At 39.1% G+C, this 21554-nt stretch overlaps 1 protein-coding gene across 1 annotated transcript in view; it reads right to left on the reverse strand.

The window, feature by feature from the left end:
• Positions 1-12318: 12318 nt before the first annotated feature.
• The window catches only part of PTAR1 (protein prenyltransferase alpha subunit repeat containing 1), a 36226-nt gene continuing 26990 nt past the window's right edge, over positions 12319-21554 (reverse strand). The window contains exon 7 of the mRNA XM_065657015.1: positions 12319-21478. Coding sequence (XP_065513087.1) covers positions 21130-21478 — 349 coding nt within the window. The 3' untranslated portion in view covers positions 12319-21129. The remainder of the gene's footprint in view (positions 21479-21554) is intronic.

The following is a 21554-nucleotide window of genomic DNA, read 5'->3' on the forward strand; positions in this document are numbered from 1 at the left end:
TAATCACAAAATAAATAAGTTCCCAAAGACATTAAAAAAATCTGAAAGCTTCAGGTATAATAGAAGGAAACATCCTTATGGATAATATAGAGATATGTGGTAGTATTTGAGGAGTTCAGCAATAACACATTAAACTAGGCAATTCTGAAACTCTGGAAATATGCTAAATGAGTGTAATCTACTTGAAGGTTACTCTCAATTTACTATCCCCCTTTTTGCACACTGTAGAGAATTTTGTTTCACACTTCCCCTTCACTAGTGAATCAGTCACTTTTTCATACTGTTTAGACATAAGCATACATAAGCAATGAAGCTGGTAGTGGTTATATACATAAAGTTGTTGAATAAACCAAAAATGTATATTTTTCTAAAAAGCTGTAGCAGTTTAAAGACAATTTGAGAAAATCTCGTTTGTATTATAAATTACAGTGTCTATTCAAACTATGATACGGACACCCTGGGACTTTTAATGTCCACAATGACGGAAAATAAAATATGGTGTTTAGGTATAACAATCTAAAGAAGTGTTTGTGTCGTGAGTATAAAGCACCTTGCTTTATAAGCAGAGTGAAGAATTTGTCTATGTAAAATACGTGGCTTCATACTGCTTTGGCTGTGTTTTCTTAGAGTAGCCTTGAACAGAATGTGATATTTACTGAAGCCAATTAACTCAAAGACAGCTATCTTACATTTCATACACCCAACTAGGGTTTTTAATATTTTTCATACAGGTGCACAAGGAAATCTTTAGCAAAACTTACACATCAGGAACCTCTCAGAAGGAATAAAAAGGTTAAATTAAATATGCCAGCTGCCCTTGCTGTTTTATCCTGACAGATCTTCAGTGGGTTACAGGAGCCAGCACATGCAAACAGTGGGAGAGGGAGCACAGGGAGCCTGGAAAAGACTGACTTCATTTACTTTACCTTACACTCCTCCCCAGCTACCTCCGTACATGGGATTTTGAGGGGCTGACCTGTTGGCAGCATCCTGGTTGTTTGCAGTTGCTGGAACTGAGAGTTTGGGTCTCCTGGTGACAACCACAGGCATTGCCATTGTGTCCCTGTGGCTGTGTCGTATGAAGGGATTTTGCAGGCAACAGGTAAGAAACAAGGTCTTGCTGAAAATGCCTTCTCTTTGCCCTCACCAAAAGCTCCTGTGACACAAGCATTTTCCTTCTGAATATCTTCCGTGTTAAGCTTATTAGTAAGGACATTTCAATGTCACTTGTACTTCTTTGCCTTCCCATTTTCCACGCGTTTGTTTTTTGACCTGAATTATTTCCCTCAGCAATCTTTGCCAGCACTCTGCCAAAGTGCACCGAACGGCTCCACTGCTGGTTTTATACATTCATTTACCTGCTTATGAGATCTACACAGTGGATGGGACAATTCAACACTACCTTGCCCTTCCTTGTCTAAAACCTAGCAGTAGATGGACATAAAAAATTGTCAGTCCACAAAAATGACGTTCCCTAACAGCAACTCTGCAGAGTCCCATCCTGTGGTTCAGATTCATCTACACAGAGGAAAAAAGTTAGAAGATGTTCTGGATTGTGTGTCTTCTAGCAGTGTGATTTTGCCAATAACTTCACCTCCATTTTGTCTTTTCATTACAGCACAGGTGTCTCAGGGAGAGGGACATGAGTGAGTCTAAAGCCTCGTTTGGGGAAGGCAGCAGTGGTGTGTGGTTTGCAAGGCTGAAACATAGAACTTGGCAGAGTCAGTGCCTGTTCCATCTATTGGTGAGGCAGGGGAAGCCGAGCCAAAGACACTTGCAGGGAGCACGGACAGAAGGAGTGCTTACTCGACAAAATGTGAAAAACCCCATAAGACTCTGTCAATTGTCAGGCGACTGGATTTTTTTCTTGATGGGGATTTTTTGTCACTTCAGCAACAAGCCAAATGGTACCATCACTGATGGGCTGGTTCCTGAAGTCAGGTACTTCCAGCATTGCATGCGATGCTTTAGACACCACTCATGGCAATACCCCAACTGCTTGGCAAAACCAGGCTAGAATTAGGCTGAGACCCAGTTTTTGAATCAATAGCCTCCTGCCTGCAATTTCAGGTTTTAAATTAATGGCTTGGCACCGGCATCCTTCATGATAGCTTTGGGTTTGCTTTTCAGCAAGTGAGAGGAACCTCAGCTGAGGCACTTGCACTGGTAGCCCCAAGCAGTCCCAGAGACAGCAAAAGGAGGTGCTACCAGTGAACAATCCTTGGGGGCACAAGCTCCCTCCGACTGGTGATTTACTGGATCCAGCAGATCACTTGCACCTGGGGGCTTCCAGAACACGCTGCAAGTCTTATTATTTTAAGATGAAGCTCATGACAGATATCAGGTGCAATCTTTTACCATTTCTTCTTTGAAACACATAGATGTTGCAGTAGTAGCTATCCCATGCACAAAATACATCACATCATATCACGCCTCCTGTTTGAGCACTTTGCACCTGTTTACATCATAGGCTTCACCACACTGCCTGGCAGGACTGGAAGTGCTTCTTTAAACACTGTTTGAAAGACAAGTGCCAGTGAAATGTTTTTTTTTTTTTCTTCTTTTTGAAGTTGCCACTAATTGCATGCAATCCCTTTTCAAGTGTTAGTCTCATGATCAGAGACGTAATAAAAGTCTGAGGGAGCCCGTGTCTTGTCTGAAGCTCAGGAAATGCATAAAAACAAAACAAAAAACCCAACCCAGCCTAACTTACTCTGAATCGATCAGGAAGTCATCCATGTAGGTGACTGCATTCAGACCACCGCAGCAAATATAAGAATAAAAAATTTGACAGTTTTTACTGAAATAGGAAGCAATTGAAATATACAAGAGTTAGCAGATCCAACACAAGAGAAGCTGTCATAGAAGAAGTCAGGGATATTTGTGGGGCTGAATGATAAGTAGAGTTGGATAATAAAGCCTTGTGGAAAACTGAAATACTCATGTTGTCTGAGAACACAGAAGGAATAGACTAAATGAAAAACAGTGGTCTAGACTTGTGTTTATACTAATATTTGCATTCATTCAAATTGCAAAAGTTATGAATGTATCTGAGGTCTGTTATAAGACCATTTTTAAGGTGCTGGTAAAGCACAGAGATAAAGCAACTTCTAAATGTGAAGTGTGTTACTCTGTATGCTGAAAATGTAGCATCCTCCTTGTCAAAGTGAATTAGCCCAGGAGGAAGTCTGCTTTAGAGCAAGTTCAGGTATGTCTGTTATGTTCAGTATATATATATACCCTTTATCTGGAAAACCTTCACTAAAAGGTGGAGTATGAATAAACACTAATCATCAAATGGTGGATGGCAGTAACAAATGACATGTAAATTCCAGAAGATGTGAAGGATGATGTATTTTGTGCACAGTTCCTCTTCACTGACACTACTACCTTTTGCAAAGTCAGGTTGCTGGGTCAGGTTTAAGGATGACTGTCATGTGGAGAAATGAAGAGTGGGTGGTAAAAGTGAGCGGAAGGGGTCAACGGATATCTAGGTGAGAAATGTTCTGGCATTAGCATATGAGCCAGGTTAAAGTGAAAAGCAGCCTCATGGCTTTTATAAAAAAAATGGGATCTTTGATTACTTTGGTGAGGAAATTTCATCCCAGCTCAAAATATGCACATAAGTACATAAAAATATGTTCACATATGACCATTTTTTTTTCCACAAAGATTGAAGACAGGAGGAAGAAAATATCCGAGATCTAGATCTTTCTCCCTCGTAGGAGAGGTACAGGAGACACACGTGCTTCCAAACCAGTATAGACAAATTTAAAGTATTGACAGCACTTTTCCTTTTAAAAAGTGTTAGTCTTGCTGTAGAGATATAGCCAACTATTACGGCTACGTGTACTGCTTCATTTTACTTTAGCTAAATTTTAGCTGAAGGTAGCCTATTGTGATTTTTTTGTTGTCATGGTTTTACAATATGTCACCATAAGAATAAATTGAAGTATGTTAAAAGAGTCAAAAAGGAAAGAAGCAGATGGAGGTTTTTTGGGGTTAACTTTTATTAAAATAAAATAAATTTTTACTGATTTGTGGTATTATTGCTTTATAGTGATCTACATTGAAAATAATATGCTTTACAGATAATTAATAGATAGCAAGACTCCACTATTTGTGAATTATTTGCATTTTAACTGTTACAGGATAACTAATAACAGGAAAAGCGAAACAGCGTTTGAAATCAGGACTTCTGGTGTTAGAGACCTTACTGAATAAAGGCTACTATGAAAACAGTACATGTAGAAATTGATTTCACCCACAGTTTTTGAAGCAAACTGTGGTAGGTGTGAGTTTAAACTGTTAAGCCATTAAAATGTTTTTCTATATGCAATTTGTTCACACAAGAAGTATCAATACTAATTGGGTATATCACAAAAATGCCATGGATTCTTTGCTGCAGTTACACCATTTCGGTTTTATTAAAAATTGTGCCTGCTACTTGTTAATCTAAGCACTTTCCATCTACTTTTTTTTGTAGAATTTAGAAACTGAAATCACAGAATATACATACACATGTATATAGATATTCTTGTATGATTGGAAAACATAAGAACACAAAGATGACTCAAACTAGAATGGAAGTTTCCCATGCAGACTGAATTTTTCTCCTTTGAGTGCATGACAGATGACTTATGGAGGCCAAGAGCCAGACCAGAGCTGTGTCCCAGATGCCTCCTCCACAGGCTTCTTGAACAGGGCAGTAACTAATTTGCATTTTGTTAAATGTGTGCACACCGAGTATTCCTCATTTTTTGGTCCCTAATAGGAGCTGTGGTGTGCTGACCAATGAAAAGCACTGCCACTGAAAAGAAATTCAAAGGAATTCTGTGCTGAATGTTAGAAGTGCTATGTAAAATGTGGTGTATATCATTAAGTGCTCTGTATACAAAGGCCTCAGGTTTTTCAAAGCAGGATCAAAATTACTGGTTATTTTTCTCAGCTTTATCTTTACTGTGTTAATAACCTATGTCTAAAGCATAGACAGCATTGCTTTGTTTCGTAGGAAAACTGAAAAACTACAAAATATGGAATTAAAGCACTAATAGCTAGCATCATTGTCCTTAAGCAAATGATCAAATCCTATATATCAAACATGAATATCGAAATCCCATTCATTCCAATATGAAGTAAACAGATTTTAGACTCCCCGAGGAGAGACATGCCAGCCATGGCAATGCTGACTATCAAACCACTAACTATTAAGTGCTGGGACTCAGAGGATCAACACCTCTAAGACTGAAGACCTTTGTTTCCTTTCTCTCTTTCCATTGCCTTTGGGCATTAATAATCTGCTTTAGTATAAGTAACAAGCCCTTTCACAACATGCGACATGACTTAATCTCTTCAGAATGAAAGTCACAGCAGCCAGGTGCTAAACACAAAAGCACAGATGAAAGATGAAATCCTGTCCTCCTACAGATTCATCAAAACACAAACAACTACAATAACAAATCACTCCTGTTTTGTGCCACAGCATATTGCTTAGCACATTTAACTACCACATATCATATTCAAGCACAGTTACCTTCTTTGCCTGAGTGGGAACATATTCCTTATTCCTCCTATTGAGCTTCTGGCACTACAGAAAAAAAAAAAAAAGAAAAAAGGCAGAAACCCATATTCACTAGTCCAGAAAATAACAAAGGGAGAGAAAAAGAACTATGACAATGTCTTGCAAACTAGTTACCATACAGGAAAGGTTTGACTTCACTAACACAGCCAGACTCCCAGAGACACTCTGCATAAAGTAGCTTTTACCCTTCACAAAAAGGACAGAAGGGACATATTGTGCTTGAGATCTTCTGACAATGAGGTCCATGGGCCCGCTCACTGCAGTGGCAAAGCAGGTTTCTCATGCTGTGTGATTACCCTCCTTTGGGGTGGTGAGCACGTCTTACATTCGGAGTGACATAAAGACCTAAATAATTCAGTAGGCTTCTCCTCATGCCCTCCTTTGCCCTGCAGGCTTAAGGGAAAATAGACTTTATATTTCTGCTTCCCTTATGGAAACTTCTAATTAGAGAGGGGTGGAGACATAGACCTTCCTTTCTCCTCAGTGTCTGGAGTCATCAACCGGTTGTTTCAGTGACACTTTCTACTAGCTCCTATAGGTGATTTGGCAGTTTCACCCACGTGCTGGTAAATTTGCAGTGATTAGTTCAGTTAGCAGGGATAGCAAAGAACTGCCATTTTCTCAGTTTGTTTTCCAGTTCCTAAATATGACTCAGTGCAGCCAGCTTTGCCCTGCCTTGTACCAATGAGCATTTTAAGTCTGCATCCGTATTTTTAACCAGCTGGCATCCACTTCATTAATACGTTTGTTCTCTTTCTCACGCAAGGTTTGGGCTGTTATAATTGAAGACCTACCACTAACTGAGAAAAACTGGTGCTGTAAGACAGAAAGGCGACTGATCTATTTATTTTTCATGTTGCTCCCTTTCCATTCTAACCCCTACAAAACTACTTTTCACCTCTGTGACCCACTCTCCTCTCTGACTCCTCAATTAGAGTAGTAGTTGCAGTTTTCCCTGTAAGAAGGTGCAATCACAGATAGAGCAGCTGGAAGCATATTTTAGTTTCTGTATTAATTCAAGTCAAGCACTGCTAAACTGAACCGGCTGTGTTCACTGGGACTGTAGGAAAGGGACAGTCACCTGCAAAAAGGGGCCAGATAGTACATTGTAAAGACTGCAGTTATGCGTGAAGAGAAAGGTTCCTATTTCCCTTTTCCTCAAAAAACGCCATATTGCCCTTCATAGTGGAGACACCTTAACAAGGAAAGAAATTAAGGTCAACAGATTATCAGTGACTACTACATTTTCATGGCTCCACTGATTTGTTTGCAGCTCTGATAAATCTCCCCGACTAAAAACAAAACACAGCCATCTCTTGTACAGAACAGGCATATACAGATGAGCTAACCTGAAGTGACACTATAGCACTGGGATGCCTCATGGTCTTACTTTGCTTCATGCCTGTACATGTTTAATTAAAGATGTATGCTTTTAGCTTTAGGGTGGATGATGACAATAAACAGCTGGACTGATCTTTCTCTTCCTGCCTTCTATTTGACTCCACTTGGTAATCACCAATTGCAATGGAAATCACTAAGTGTACCCTTAGAGATGTCACTTTTTCCAATCAGATGGAGGTGCCAGGCAGATTAATACTTCTGTTTAAACAGGCAAGGTTACATCGAGAAAGCAAGCAAGACCTTTGAAACCCATATGTCCTGCAGCTAAAAATCTTTGTTATCCGCCTTGTCTTTTGAGCTGTAAGCCACCAAGAAAGGTTACTTTGATGAAAAAGATATTGATACTACAAGGCATGTCAGAGTTGAGACAGCATATATACAAGAGCAATAAAAAAAAAGCTGTCTCACAGTAAAATATAGAACTCCTTCCCTTGCAAACACTCCACTTCAAATGTTGAAACATGCTTGCCATCAAAAGGCTCTCTTCTTCCCTTGGATACCCCTTTCCTATCTTGTCAACATATCTGCATGTCAGATATATCTCATGAGTCAACAATGTGCCCTCGTGGCCAAGGACAATGGTATCCTGGGGTGCATTAAGAAGAGTGTGACCACCAGATCCGGGGAAGTTATCCTCCCCCTCCGCCCTGGTGAGGCCGCATTTGGAGTAGTGTGTCCGGGTCTGGGCTCCCCAGTTTAAGAAGGACAAGGAATCACCGGAGGGAGTCCAGCAGCGGGCTACAAAGATGATTAGGGGCCTAGAGCACCTTTCTTACGAGAAGAGACTGAGAGAGCTGGGTCTGTTCAGCCTGGAGAAGAGAAGGATGAGAGGGGATCTCATTAATGTTTATAAATACATCAGGGATGGGTGTCAAGAGGGTGGGACCAGACTCCTTTCAGTGGTGCCCAATGATAGGATGAGGGGCAATGGGCACAGACTGAAACATAGGAGGTTCCATCTGAATATGAGAAGAAACTTCTTTACTTTGAGGGCACCAGAGCCCTGGAACAGGCTGCCCAGAGAGGTTGTGGAGTCTCCTTCTCTGGAGACATTCAAGACCCACCTGGACACATTCCTGTGCAGTCTGCTCTGGTGAACCTGATTTGCAGCTGGGTTGGACTAGGTGATCTTCAGAGGTCCCTTCCAACCCCAACCATTCTGTGATTCTGTTATTCATGCAGGTAATGGTAAGACTTAGCCAAATGAGAAAACTTCTTCTGTCATGCTTTTTTCATGGCATGCCCCACTGACTTACCCCTGTCTACTAAGATATTTCTTAACATAACATTTCTGCTTCCTTTCTTTTTTTGTTTCTCTACCAGATACTGCAGAACAGTAGTTCTCAAAGGTGCTTCGGCTATTTGGTTACAAAAGAAGCAGTGAATCCTTGGCTGCTTTTCAAAGGTGTAGCAAGCACAGATGGCAGTGGAACAGCCAGACAATGCCATCACTGCCCTCTGGCATCCAGCAAAGGAGTTCTAGAGGTCCGCATATGCTTAATAGTACCTGGGGAACATTTATATTTATTATAACTGGAAAATGGTGGAAGATTTGAAGCCCTATACCAGAGAACAAAGAAGTGTTATAAAGTACAGGTAGAATAGAATGACCATGCAGACACATCATATTCTTAGTTTCTTTTTGTATGTCTTGTTTAGCTCATGACTTTGCACATGATGCGGATGATGAACAAGATACCAGGATGACAAGACAATTCAAAAAACATTCTAGTAAACTTGAGAATTATTTGACCTATGATTCATTCCAGTCATAGAGTGTAAAATATCTAGAATATACAAGTAACTTTATCTGAAGACTCTTTCACATATGCTATCACACTGAAATATCCTAATGTAGGAATTGCTTAGACCAAAAAAAAAAGTCCAACCACACATTCTCTGTTAATAATTCAAATTATTTTCTATTAATATTTAATGAATTATTATTTATTTAAGTGATATGAACGTCAGAATTATTTGGGTAACAGCCTAGAATGAAAGCTCTTTAGAGAGCTATTGATTGCCCTCATATACAAGGACTGGAAGCAAATTTATTGCAGACTTAAATCAATGAAAGGCATCATAACATGTAAGTCAGTTTTGATGACTAATGAACAATTTTTGATAAATGGAAGCATGAAACTATACAAAGTAAAATGCTATTTGAGAAGCATAACTGCAGATCTAAAACTGCAGATAGAATCATAGAACCATTTTGGTGGGAAGAGACCCTCAAGATCATTGAGTTCAACCATAACCCAGCACTAGCACTAAACCATGTCCCTAAGAACCTCATTTAAACATCTTTTAAACCCCTCCAGGGATGGTGACTCAACCACTTCCCTGGGCAGCCTGTTCCAGTGCCTCACAACCCTTTCTGTGAAGAAATATTTCCTAACATCCAATCTAAACCTCCCCTGGTGCAACCTGAGGCCATTTCCTCTTGTCCTATCACTTGCTACTTGGGAGAAGAGACCAACCCCCTCCATGCTACAACCTCCTTTCAGGTAGTTGCAGACAGCGATCAGGTCTCCCCTCAGCCTCCTTTTCTCCAGGCTGAACAGCCCCAGTTCCCTCAGCTGCTCCTCATCAGATTTGTGCTCCAGGCCCCTCACCAGCTTTGTTGCCCTTCTCTGCACTGTTTCCAGCCCCTCAATGTCCCTCTTGTAGTGAGGGGCCCAAAACTGAACACAGGATTCAAGGTGGGGCCTCAGCAGCACCGAGTACAGGGGGATGATCACTGCCCCAGTCCTGCTGGCCACAGTATTTGTGATACAAGCCAGGATGCTGTTGGCCTTTTTGGCCACCTGGGCACACTGCTGGCTCATATTCAGCCAGCTGTCAATCAACACCCCCAGATCCTTGTCCTCCAGGCAGCTTTCCAGCCACTCTTCCCCGAGCCTGTAGCGCTGCCTGGGGTTATTGTGACCCAAGTGCAGGACCCGGCACTTGGCCTTGTTGAACCTCATACAATTGGCCTCAGCCCAACGATCCAGCTGGTCCAGATCCCTCTGTATGGCCTTCCTATCCTCCAGCAGATTAACACTCCCACCCAACTTGGTGTCATCTGCAAACTTACTGAGGGTGCACTCGATCCCCCTGTCCAAATCACTGATAAAGAGGTTGAACAGAACTGTCCCCGACACTGAGCCCTGGGGAACACCACTCATGACCGGCCGCTGTCATGTCCCACCCTCAGGCATGAGCGAGGAGAGAAGTGACTCAGGTTCATGGGTCCCCCCCGGTTGGAAAACAGTACACACAGTACTTAAGGTCCGCAAACGAAAGGCTTTTATTTTGCAGCTTGGCCCAAATGGTATATGATTCGGTGGCAGAAGGATTTGTGTTATTGTATGTTCGATCAGTAAACATTAAAAGTTTGCAGCATATGCGGGCCTCTAAATCTTATGTTACTATGTTACATATCAACAGGTAAGCAAAAAGGTAGAAGTATGGGAAAGAAAAGAGAGAAAGATTTCACCATCCTTATGGCTCCGCTTTATGTGTGATGGAGTTCGCAGTCTCAGATCCAGCGATGTGTGCCATCCTCTGGTGTCTTGTTCAGCTCATGTGGTGAGACTGGTGGGCAGAGTGGTCCTCAGGATGGTGGGTGGGCGCTGCCAGTGCTTGTACAAGGTGGGCCTTTATAGCCCTCTGGGTTGCCTGCTTGCATAACTTTTGGTCTTTGTGGAGGTGTTATTGTGAAAGAGAGAAAAGTCTAGGGGAAAGGGGTGATTGTGAAAGACAAGTCTTGGGCCATGTTGAAGTCTCAGCTTTTCCCTTTGTGCCATGCTGGGTGTATCAGAAGGTGGAGTTATGTGCCCTCCAGCATGTCCCCCACCTCCTGTATCAGCCAGCTGGCCTGGTCTGTGGCTCGTTAGCTTTTCATTGATATGTAAATCGCAATTCACCCTATACTGAATGTATCATCTCCTGTGGCTGGATGAACTGGTTTTGCCACAATGTTTCGGCCATTATCCTTATCAGTACATGACAGCCACCAACTGGATTTGACTCCATCACAACTCTTTGGGCCCATCCCTCCAGCCAGTTCTTTATTCATCAAGGAGTATGCCCATCCAAGCCATGAGCTGCCAGTTTCTCCAGGAGAATGCTGTGGGATACAGTGTAAAAGGCTTTACTGAAGTCTAGGTGCATAACATCCACAGCCCTTCCTTCATCCGCTAAGTGGGTCACCTTGCTGTAGAAAGAGATCATGTTGGTCAAGCAAGACCTGCCTTTCATAGGCACATGCTGACTGGGCCTGACTGCTTGCTTGTCTTTTATGTTCCACATGATGGCACTCGATCTGTTCCGTGACCTTCACTGGCACGGAGGTCAGACTGACAGGCCTGGAATTCCCTGGATCGTCCTTGCAGATGGGCATCACGTTTGTGAATTTCCAGTCAACTGGGACCTCCCCAGTTAGCCAGGACTGCTGATAAATAATTGAAAGTGGCTTGGTGAGCACCTTCACCAGCTCCCTCAGTACTCTTGGGATGATCCCACATAGACTGGCCCCATAGACTTGGATTCAGGTGTTAATGCATATATATTTGCATAATTAGAAAGTTTACAAAGCCAATGAGCATACCTCAAGCATCTTTTAATCCAGTTCAGATTAGGGATCACCTGAAGATTCTTCTTCAGGTAGTCTCACAAAATTTATGCAGCAAAATTTATCTTCTAAAGGCAATCAACCGGGATCAACATACCATGCTTCTATATTATATCTATCTTCAATACGAATCAAACAAGTATATGTTTTGAACATAAGAGGCAGTTACCCATTTTTAAGATCTGTAAAATGTTTTCCCTTCAACTATGGTAGCACAGAAATTGTATGGACCCTGGAAAGACTGGCATAAGCTATTCCAGTTGATTCCAGATTTTAGAAAAGGCAAGCACATCATGGAGCATCATGCTGAAACTTAAGGAAGTTACAGAAGCATGAGCATCGTTCAGTTCTCTGAGTTCTGTAACACTAGACAGCACAGCCAGCTGTCTACTGCCAGAAAGAAATTTCTCATTTGGGAAGCTGCTGTTCATCTCCATCCTTTCATAAACTAAGCGTGAACAGAAGATGTAGGAATGCATTTGAAAAAGTCTTAACTGGCCATGTTTAAAGACGCCATAAAATAAGTCTGCTGCCATCACCTAAATTCATAAGAAAAGATGCAATTCCTGTTAAAAGAAGGTTACCACTGAAAAGAGATTAGCAATAATTAGGGTAGATGTCTGTTGGTAAACAATGAAATTGAAGTCCAGGGTAAATATATTGTCACAGAAAAGAGAGGTTTTTGGGAGATGAAAAGTTTATTCAAAAACTGCCAACATATAACAAAAATGATTTTACACTATTTTCCATTTTCTACAGAAATACAATAACTTACAGCTGTGCTTAGTCCATTCTGTCACTAATACATATAAAAACAAGTCTGCTGATAAATAAGTGAAAAAAAAAAAATCTATTTACCAACCACCACCACTAAAATTGTACCTGTAAATTTTGGAAGACATCTGCATAGAATAGTTAGGACTGTAGGGGTGCGCTTTTTTAACATATTTTGTACTACTAGGATATGTAAAAATTTAATTAACATGCAATACAAAATATTTTAGATAAACAAGGTAAAACGTAATGTGCACAACTGGGAAGTAGTGCTAGGATGCCCTGTTATATTTCTAACTTAGACATAAGGAAACTGAACATTTTATATGGTGGAAATTCAACTTCCCTTCACAGCAAAATTAGATTTATAATCATGAAAATCTATACCTGGCTAGGTTCCACTGAAGATGGATTAAAGGTGTGGAGAAAATTATCTTGTACTAGATAACAACAAATAATTGTAGAATATTACAAAGCAATGTTAAGTACATACATTAAAAATATAGCTGTTACCTAGCTATAAGCATTTGTGAGATGACAGGTTGACAAACGTGCAGTTTATTGTTGCACCATAAATGTCTACGGCATGCTTGAGGAACAGTAAAACTTAAGCCATTTACTATTTAAGACTTCCTTGCTTCAATATTGCATCAATTATCATATGGTGCATAAAAGCTTACCATTCATCCCCAAATATCTTGCATAAAACTCAGGCATTGACCTATATGCTACTGATATGCAATACATCCCAAACTAATGTGTCACCCTGGTTTGCACACAGGTATATTGTATGAAACTTTTTGCCACTATGAAAGATGGAAAAACAAGGAGGGAAAACGAAACAAGGAAGGAAAAACAAACAAGGAGGAGGGAAAAACCAAGCAGCTTTCTTAGCTATTGATACCCCACAGTACCCATATTTCTCTCTAGCTGCCCTTTTAAACCTGTAATATTCCACACCCTGAACAATTTCTCCTCCACCACAGTGCTAAAGAATATACAATACTCTTTTTTTTTTTTTCCTTGAAGTCATAAATATGACCATTTGCAACAGACAAATAAATCCCTTTCAATCCACCACACTGAAAACGTCAAAGCCACAACATAGCAGTTGATGCCCTCTCCACAGCAAGGCCTGATCCTGTGTCAGTGAAGTCAGCGGGAATTTTGTCGCTCATTTTAACAGAGGGAAGAACTAAGCACTCAGATCAGAAACCAACTAGTGACCAGATCCTGCAAATTATTTCTGTACAAGGACCCTGAAGAGTTTATTACTTGCTCATACTAAGCTTTCTGATTTAATGAACCCCCAAATTAAGTAGACCAGGATTGTACACATTGACTCAGGGCTTCCCTACACATTCTTTCTACCTTCCGTCCTAGCAGCTAGTAAGACAACAGGAAAACAAACAAACAAAACCCCACAAAAATAATTCCCAAAACAAACAACAAAAAAAGACAAACAAACCCCAACTAATAATAAAAATAATTTTAAAAAATCAAACAAAACCCCAAAACTAACCAAACCCTGTATGAGCAGAACTTGCCCTTGCTTTTCTAAGTTTTGGATTTAAGATGATGAGCAATATTTGCAGTAATGCCCAGTGATTTTAGGTGCTCAGTTTAGAACATTCGGAGTGAAGCACATCATCCAGAAGGAAAGGTGCTATTAGCATTTCCCAATAAAATTGAGTCCTTCAGGAAGAGTTCTCACATCCAATATTTCAAAATCAGAAAGCATTCAAAATTATGAGTAACTTCAAAAATCTTTTTTTAATGTGACTCATTTTTATAAAAAGAACATGAGAAAAATATGGAAAATAAAGTACCAAAAAAGGCTACTGGTTGTTTGTATTCACATACCAATTTCAGTTGCTAGTTTGTATCTGACATACTTTTCCCAGTCTCCTGTGACACTAAAGCACTTTGTCCATATCCCTGTCTGGTCCTCCCGGGAGGACTCCTAAGTGGCCGCCCCCAGGCAGGACACTGGCTGAGCACCTACCAGTTCTCCCAGCTTGCACAACCTTACCAACTCTTTCACCACCTCAAATACTCCCTGCGAGCACTTGGAATAAACACCACCACCAACAATTTGGTCTGTGTATGCACACATTTGCCCAAGTATCAAGAAAGTAAGGCAGACTAAGCTGGAGAGGGGAAGCAAGAGATCTTGCTGCTTTAAGCAAACCCCTGACCTTGGCAATGATGCTGCTAGATTCAGGCTCACAAACACAGTTCTGCCATCCATCCATCCATCTGCCCACACATACATGCACACTTATTGTGGGAGAATAAATATAGATATCCTATTCACAAATAAGCTCTCTACGGATGACAAAAAAAAAAAAAACAATCCCCCTCTGAAAGGAATTAATGCTACGACAAAGTAAGACCAGTGAAAAACAATGCTTTGCATTCACTATCCTGTAGAATATTGGTCATTTAACAGATTACTTTCCAATGTTTTATTGTCCTGTCATCTTCTTATTCTTTCTGCTACAAAACTATCACTTATCTAAATTATCTGCATTGGAAATCTACATAAAATTTAGAACAGTCAGAACTGTGTATCTGAGATTTTTTCATAGAAAAAATATTGCAAAATATTATGTTTAAAACCAACTGTATTTCCCCCTAATACGAAAGCTGTGAGAATTAAATATTTTTTTCATGTATCTTGATAAAATAAACATTTTGCCCTACATAAAATGGTACTTTGATGGATATGACTGTTACAAAATTAGTGTTTAATGGCTCACTTACATACTGTAGCGCTGTTACTACTTGGATCTTAATGCTACTTAAAACCATTTAAGACGTATACTATTTCTATTACACGAAATTAAAGACAACATTCCAAAGCACGTTTTCAAGAAACCCAGTTTTAAATGTAGCCACTTCAAAAAAGAAAAACTGGAACTAAGAAGAATAAACAGAGTAGGTATAAATATATTTTGTCTTGTAAAAATAAGTTCTGGTACCTTGTATAATTTATGTGATTTTTAATAAAAAGGAATACTCTGTTAAAAAGGAACAAACAAACAAAACAAAACCACCACCACCACCACAAACACTTAGCTCCCCATTCAGGAAATTTTACTGTATTAATGCTGTACCAAATTCATAACTTTATTCACAATGAATGTGCAGGAATATCTCTTCCAATAGAAGCTCTTTGTTTCACCATATTCTGTTCAGAAAATTATATTCTGTTGCTGTGGGTCCTCCCCACCTCCATCTATAAAGCAGGATTAACAGCAGGTTCCAGATGGTGCAGATAAAGATGCTTAATAAACTAGACTTCAGTTAAAGAGTTCTGCTCTTCAGGATAATTGTATCGTACATAAGCATCTGCCAGCTATCAACAACTAAAAGCTTTTTCAATTCTAGTATTCAGACTCCTAACATAATTAAAAAAAAAAATCTAAGATGCATAGTGCATCAACACAGATACTGTGAAAAGCTTCCTCATCATTACAACATACATCTTTCTGAGATACTGAATATCCTACTGAATAGTACTAGGGAACTCAGAGAAGAATCCCAGAAACTGTCAGGAGCTTCCTGCAAGACTGCAACAGCAATTTAAGATATAAAAATATGACACAGATGAGATGGTAAGGTCTAGTGTGAATCATTAGGTACTGTATTAGCTTGTGGGTAGATATAAAACACTACGCTAGATTAAAAAAAAAAGTCTGTTATTACATGTTTAGCATTTATGTTTTGGAGTTTTTTTAAATTAAGAATTATAAACTTTAAAAATGTACCCTAATTCACTATAATAATACTATGCCCTGAGAAGTAACATTACACACTAAGTAAAAGCCACTAAAAAGTGTCAGGTCTATAATTCAAAAGCATAAACTGTCTGCAAGGAATTTCTTGGAAGCACATATTTCCTCCATTCTTCAGCAATACATTGCTTCTTCAGAGGAAAACACTAATAAAAGTTTATGCTAATTCTAGTTTTCCCAACTTTAACTACAAGAATTATTATTTTTTAAAATTTTCTCTGTTAAACTCTCGTGGGGAAACTAGATGGCTTCATAGATAAAGCTCTTGCTTTTCACCTCTGAAAGAGGATGCAGGCTTAGCATGAGGTTCCAGAAAAACTGAGCCTAATGAGCTCCACTAAATGACATTGATCAGAGCACTTTTTGGGAGGTAGTCGGAATTATCTAAACACAAAAAGAGGCCACCTCACCAGTGCTTTGCTACATTCTTCTGTGCTGGTTGGAAGAACAGAGAAGAGTTGGGAAGGGAACATGCCTCTGTGCACGTGGGAAAAAAAGGAGGAAAATTATCTTAGACAGGGACATTGAACTTCTTTTGAAACTAACTTGAATGTTAAGTGCATTTGAGAATAGGTGAGCTACCCTCCTTCCTTTACATTTGACATTAATAAAACAGTAAGATCTAATCATAAAGACGTCTTTTCGCCAAATGAGTAGAGGACAAACATGCATTTAAAAGTCACGTCTACATTTCACTTCACTGTGTCTTTTTTCCAAAATTGCTCTAGAAGACACAATTCAGGAGTTGTGTTTTTTCCCCACACTGTAAGTGCAATGGTTCACTAAATGAAAAAAAAACACCTAAGGAACACTTTTGCCTCACAGAAGGCAAAACAAAACTAAGCAAACAACTTTGTCCAAAAATTGAATCATCAAGTCCCTGAAGATTCACCACTTAAATTATTCCCTGGTAGTCACATTTTGTTCATTGTATTACATATTGCTGTGAAGAAGTACACTTGTTGAGTCTGGCTATGCAGACAAGCCTTTCCAAAACCCTTCATTTCTGTTCATCAATATCATACAGTACTGTTTTAAAAATTCATTAATTATCTACTTAGGAAAAAACCTCACTCCTGTCCATGAAGACTAGCTACACATTCTAACTAAGCAGCACTAACACAAAACTGGAAATGCCAGAAATTTTGATTATAAGACAGAATTGAAGATTTCTCACTATGTTACCTCTTTGCTTATTTGTCTTAAACCAAGTTTCATATAAGGTAATTAATCAAACAGTATAAATGAACAATATACTTTTCCCCCTATTTAAATGACACAAGGATTTGATTGTATAAAGAATGTGCAAGAAGTCAACAAAACACTGATATGCAGGCATGAGCAGATTAACAAATATTAATCAGAGCAGCTATAGCAATGCGTTCCAATAATAACTTTATACAAGTTTGTTATTGTAGCTATCTTTAATGCTGCATGTGTTGCTCCAGTGACTATAACACACAAGATAAAACTAATGCCAATTAAATAACAGTTACTATATTAGCAGCAGAGAATTCAACTCCTTAAAAATGTGATTCTTGGTATTCTAATTTCTGCAATTTCAAATTACATTTGTTCCTCACAACTCTTTGTTTCTAGCAGAAGGAAATTCCTACAAAGACTAATCCAGTGAACAAAAAGAATTTGCATTAATTCAAATGACACATACTACAGCAGAAGATAAAATCAGTAAAGATACTGAATTTTATATGAAGACATTTACAGATGTACAAAGTTTGATTTTATATTTGAAGGAACTTCAGAGAGTAAGAGCCTTGTATTCTGCAGCTTCTGTCAGACATTTTCTCCACAAGAATGTTCATTGACTACATTATGATTCTCTGAGCTCTGAAACACAAAACAACTAAAATGCATTACTTAAAGTAGTAATATTTATGCATGTTAAAGACCAATGGCCTGAAGCCACTTTTTTTCAGGTGGTGCCCTAATGGGACTCTGCAAGAATACTGAATGGTTAGACAGGTATATTCCAAAGATCATATTTTCAGAACATCGCACATGTGTGAGCTTAATGCAATTTGTTGGAAGTATCTGAACAATCATTTAATGTAAGAAGCTTCAGGACATTGATGGCTTGAAGTAATTTAGTTTTACATTTTATTATTTCATATAACTTGTTACCTTGAAAAAATTAAAGCTCTATTTTGACACCTTATTGTTTGCATTTCTTTCAAAAGGGGAAGATATGACTTTTTTCAATTTCACTTTTATTGTTTAGTTCCCTGTGTGGTAGATTCTGGCCTGCCAACATTTCTAAATGTAACTATTCTCATTGGACTGAAAAAAAAAAAAAAATAGGTGAGGAATATTTCCACCAGGTGCAGGCTTTAAAAACCCACACTTAAGAGTCATAGCACAGCTATCAGTGTTTTGTAAAAGTAATAAAAATATCAGCACCATCTCTAATAAGAGCTCTCAGAACATTTTCCAAGTATGAAAATACAATACAACTTGGTTCAGTTACATAGGACCAAATCTTGTCTTCCTACAAGCATGCATAACTCGTGCTGACATGAATAGGAACTGCACACATGTATATGAGGTCAGCTCTTTGATCTTAAGTGTTTATGATGGAAAGATTGTCAAATTCAATGGCACACTACTTCCACAATATAGCTCTAAGAAAGCCAACTAAGATTCCAGGTTATAGTCTGGAAGAAGTAGATAATGGGCTTCAAGTCAGATTCTAATAGAAATCTTTCCTCTAAAAACCTCGATCATCCCACTGCAAGAAGAGTGCATCTCTTCCCTTCCACAGTCCAAGAAATATTTTGTATCATGCTCCCACTTCCCAGTCTGCTCCTGCCACTAATTCTTTTCTCATGAGCAGGTAATTTTTGCCAAGGTAAACAGAACACACAACTATGTTACCAACTGTCTATGTAATCTAGGACCAAGAACATGATCCTTAACACATTGCCAGCTGACTTCACGCTTTCCAGGCTCATACTAGTCATTAATGGGATATAATTAATCAAGCTGACCAATCGTACTATGTGTGCTTTTAATGTTACCTTACATACTCAAAAAACATCAGGTCCTCTGGGATGGGTAAAAGTTCTTGCTCCAGTGAAGTTCTTAAATTCAGACTCTGGTTTGTACCTGAACCTACCCATCTGTCAGTGGTTATAGAGACAGAATCTTATGACGAAGTTATCCTCTCAAGCCGTTCCCACACCTTCACACACCCATTATGTTCTTCTGCAACTAAAACCATCAACAGGAACAGCATCTCAGAGCACCTCAAGATGAATGGCCATGTAGTATGTCCCCAGCTATCCAGAGGCCGGTGTGGATGCCCACTGAGATAAACCTTTGCCTTGTGGATGCTCAAGCCTAGGTCAGTCATACCTAGGTACTGTAAACAAAGCAGTGTATACTTAGAAATGTCTCTCTTAGCAACTCTGTGCCTGAAATGAGTTATGAACATACTAAGACTAGAGGTGGTCTGTTTTCATTTTGAAATGCAAGAGTAATCCCCATTCACCAAATTAATTACAACTGTTGGGATTCCACATGTTTTGAGTGCCTTTTTTCTTTCCAAATGATACTTTCTAAGCAGGTTACCTGTTCTTTTCCTCCCTCATTGTTGCTCTCTCTTACCAACAGAAACAGCAGCTTGAAACTTATCACAGTCAGGAGGCACTTTGGGCAGGAGAAATATACAGCAATTTTGGTGAAGACTCTAGCTTGAAAATCTAATCCCCTTAGTTAATAGTCTGTTTGGAACAGAGGCAATGTTGCCATTGTACAAACTTCTACAGTTGTACAATGTTTATCCCCAGGGTCCTTGGACCAGCACAATTCCATTAGTGTAAAAATCCCTTATATAGACAAATTCTAAGGAAATGACAAAATAAACCACTCATGTTTAATTTCAATGGAACAGAAATGTGTTTCAAATTCCCTTAAAATTTACAGTTATGTAAACAGAGATGTATGGTTGAAGAAGTGCTCTCAAGGAAGAGTCAAAAGAAAAATAAAACGACTGAAGCTCTGCAAAAGAACAAAAGTGAAGGGATGGCTCCCTCCTGCTGCCTTTTTTTTTTTTTTTTTTGAATTGTATAGTCATCATCGTCTATTGGTCTTGCATGATCTTGGTTAAGTACAAGTTAACAATATGTGACTTAGCAGGCTGAGATTCTGTAGTGTACATAATACATTCAGAAATGTGTATCAAGTGTAATTAATTCTAGAGTGTTGAGATAAAATAAATAAATAAATACCAAGCAGGAAATTAAGGTAGTCTGTTCTAAGAAAAGTATTTCCAAATATAGCTCCAACTGTAACTGTGAGCCCGAATGTGTGTGTTTGAACTATTTTCTGTCACATTTTTCTGTACCTGCTTTTCAGGATTTCAACTTCATAGACTTCCGTATCAAACTCATGTGACAACTAATAAGCAAACAAAAACTCAGTTAACACAGTAAAAGGCAACAGCTCCAAGGCTGTTACTGGAGCCTTAAGAAAGAAACACAGCAGTCTGGTGTTCTACCAAAGGTTGCTGATACAAAATATAGTCTGAATCCAATAAGGTATTAGCAAGATGCCACTACAGTAAAGAGGAACAACCTGGAAACAGGTTTAGCCGATACTGACAGATCTTCCTATTCTTTTTCCAGACACTGTTTCAAAAACATTTCAGACTTTTTTTTTTAAACCAAACAATAAAGAAGAAAATGGCATGGTAGGAAGCTGACACAGAGTGATTTCATACAAAGATTAAAGAACAAACTGCATTTGCTTAATAAAAAGGTATGCCAGTTCTTTAATAAATAAAGTGACAGACTTCTGTTCCGAAAATTAATTTTAGGACTGACCATTGAAAGAGTGAGAAACAAGGTTAGTTAACACTTGAAACCAAGACATGCATTTGTGTCTGAAAAGAGAATATTGCACTAAAAGAAGAACCCTGAAGGCTTTAAACTCTTCTATCACTGACCTAAAAAAGTAACTAACCATTTCCTATAAGCAGTAGCAAACCTGGCTTGGTCCGCATCCCTACAAGTTGATAATACTTTATCAATGAACCGGTATTCCATTTCTGGGCCAGGAGAGTCCAGCATAGGAGCACGCTTCAGCCGTTTTGTTTCTTGTGTATAACCGAGTTTGCTGCTGGATTCATTCAAACCATCAACATCCATAGCTTGTGCCAAGGGACTTGTTGCAGGACTGTGGTGGGAATTACTCAGAGTTTCATCGCTGCTGTCCACAGACGACACCACCTCACTCAGAAGACGGAGTTTGTTGCTTAGGTGGTGCTGAAGGTAGAACACATGCCTTCTTCAGAGGAAAATGAAGGAAGAAAAAAGAAAAAAAAAAAGTCACGTACTGAAAATAATCCGCTGTTGCTACTGAA

The sequence above is a fragment of the Caloenas nicobarica genome, chromosome Z, assembly GCF_036013445.1.
Source record: "Caloenas nicobarica isolate bCalNic1 chromosome Z, bCalNic1.hap1, whole genome shotgun sequence".
Taxonomy (NCBI): domain Eukaryota; kingdom Metazoa; phylum Chordata; class Aves; order Columbiformes; family Columbidae; genus Caloenas; species Caloenas nicobarica.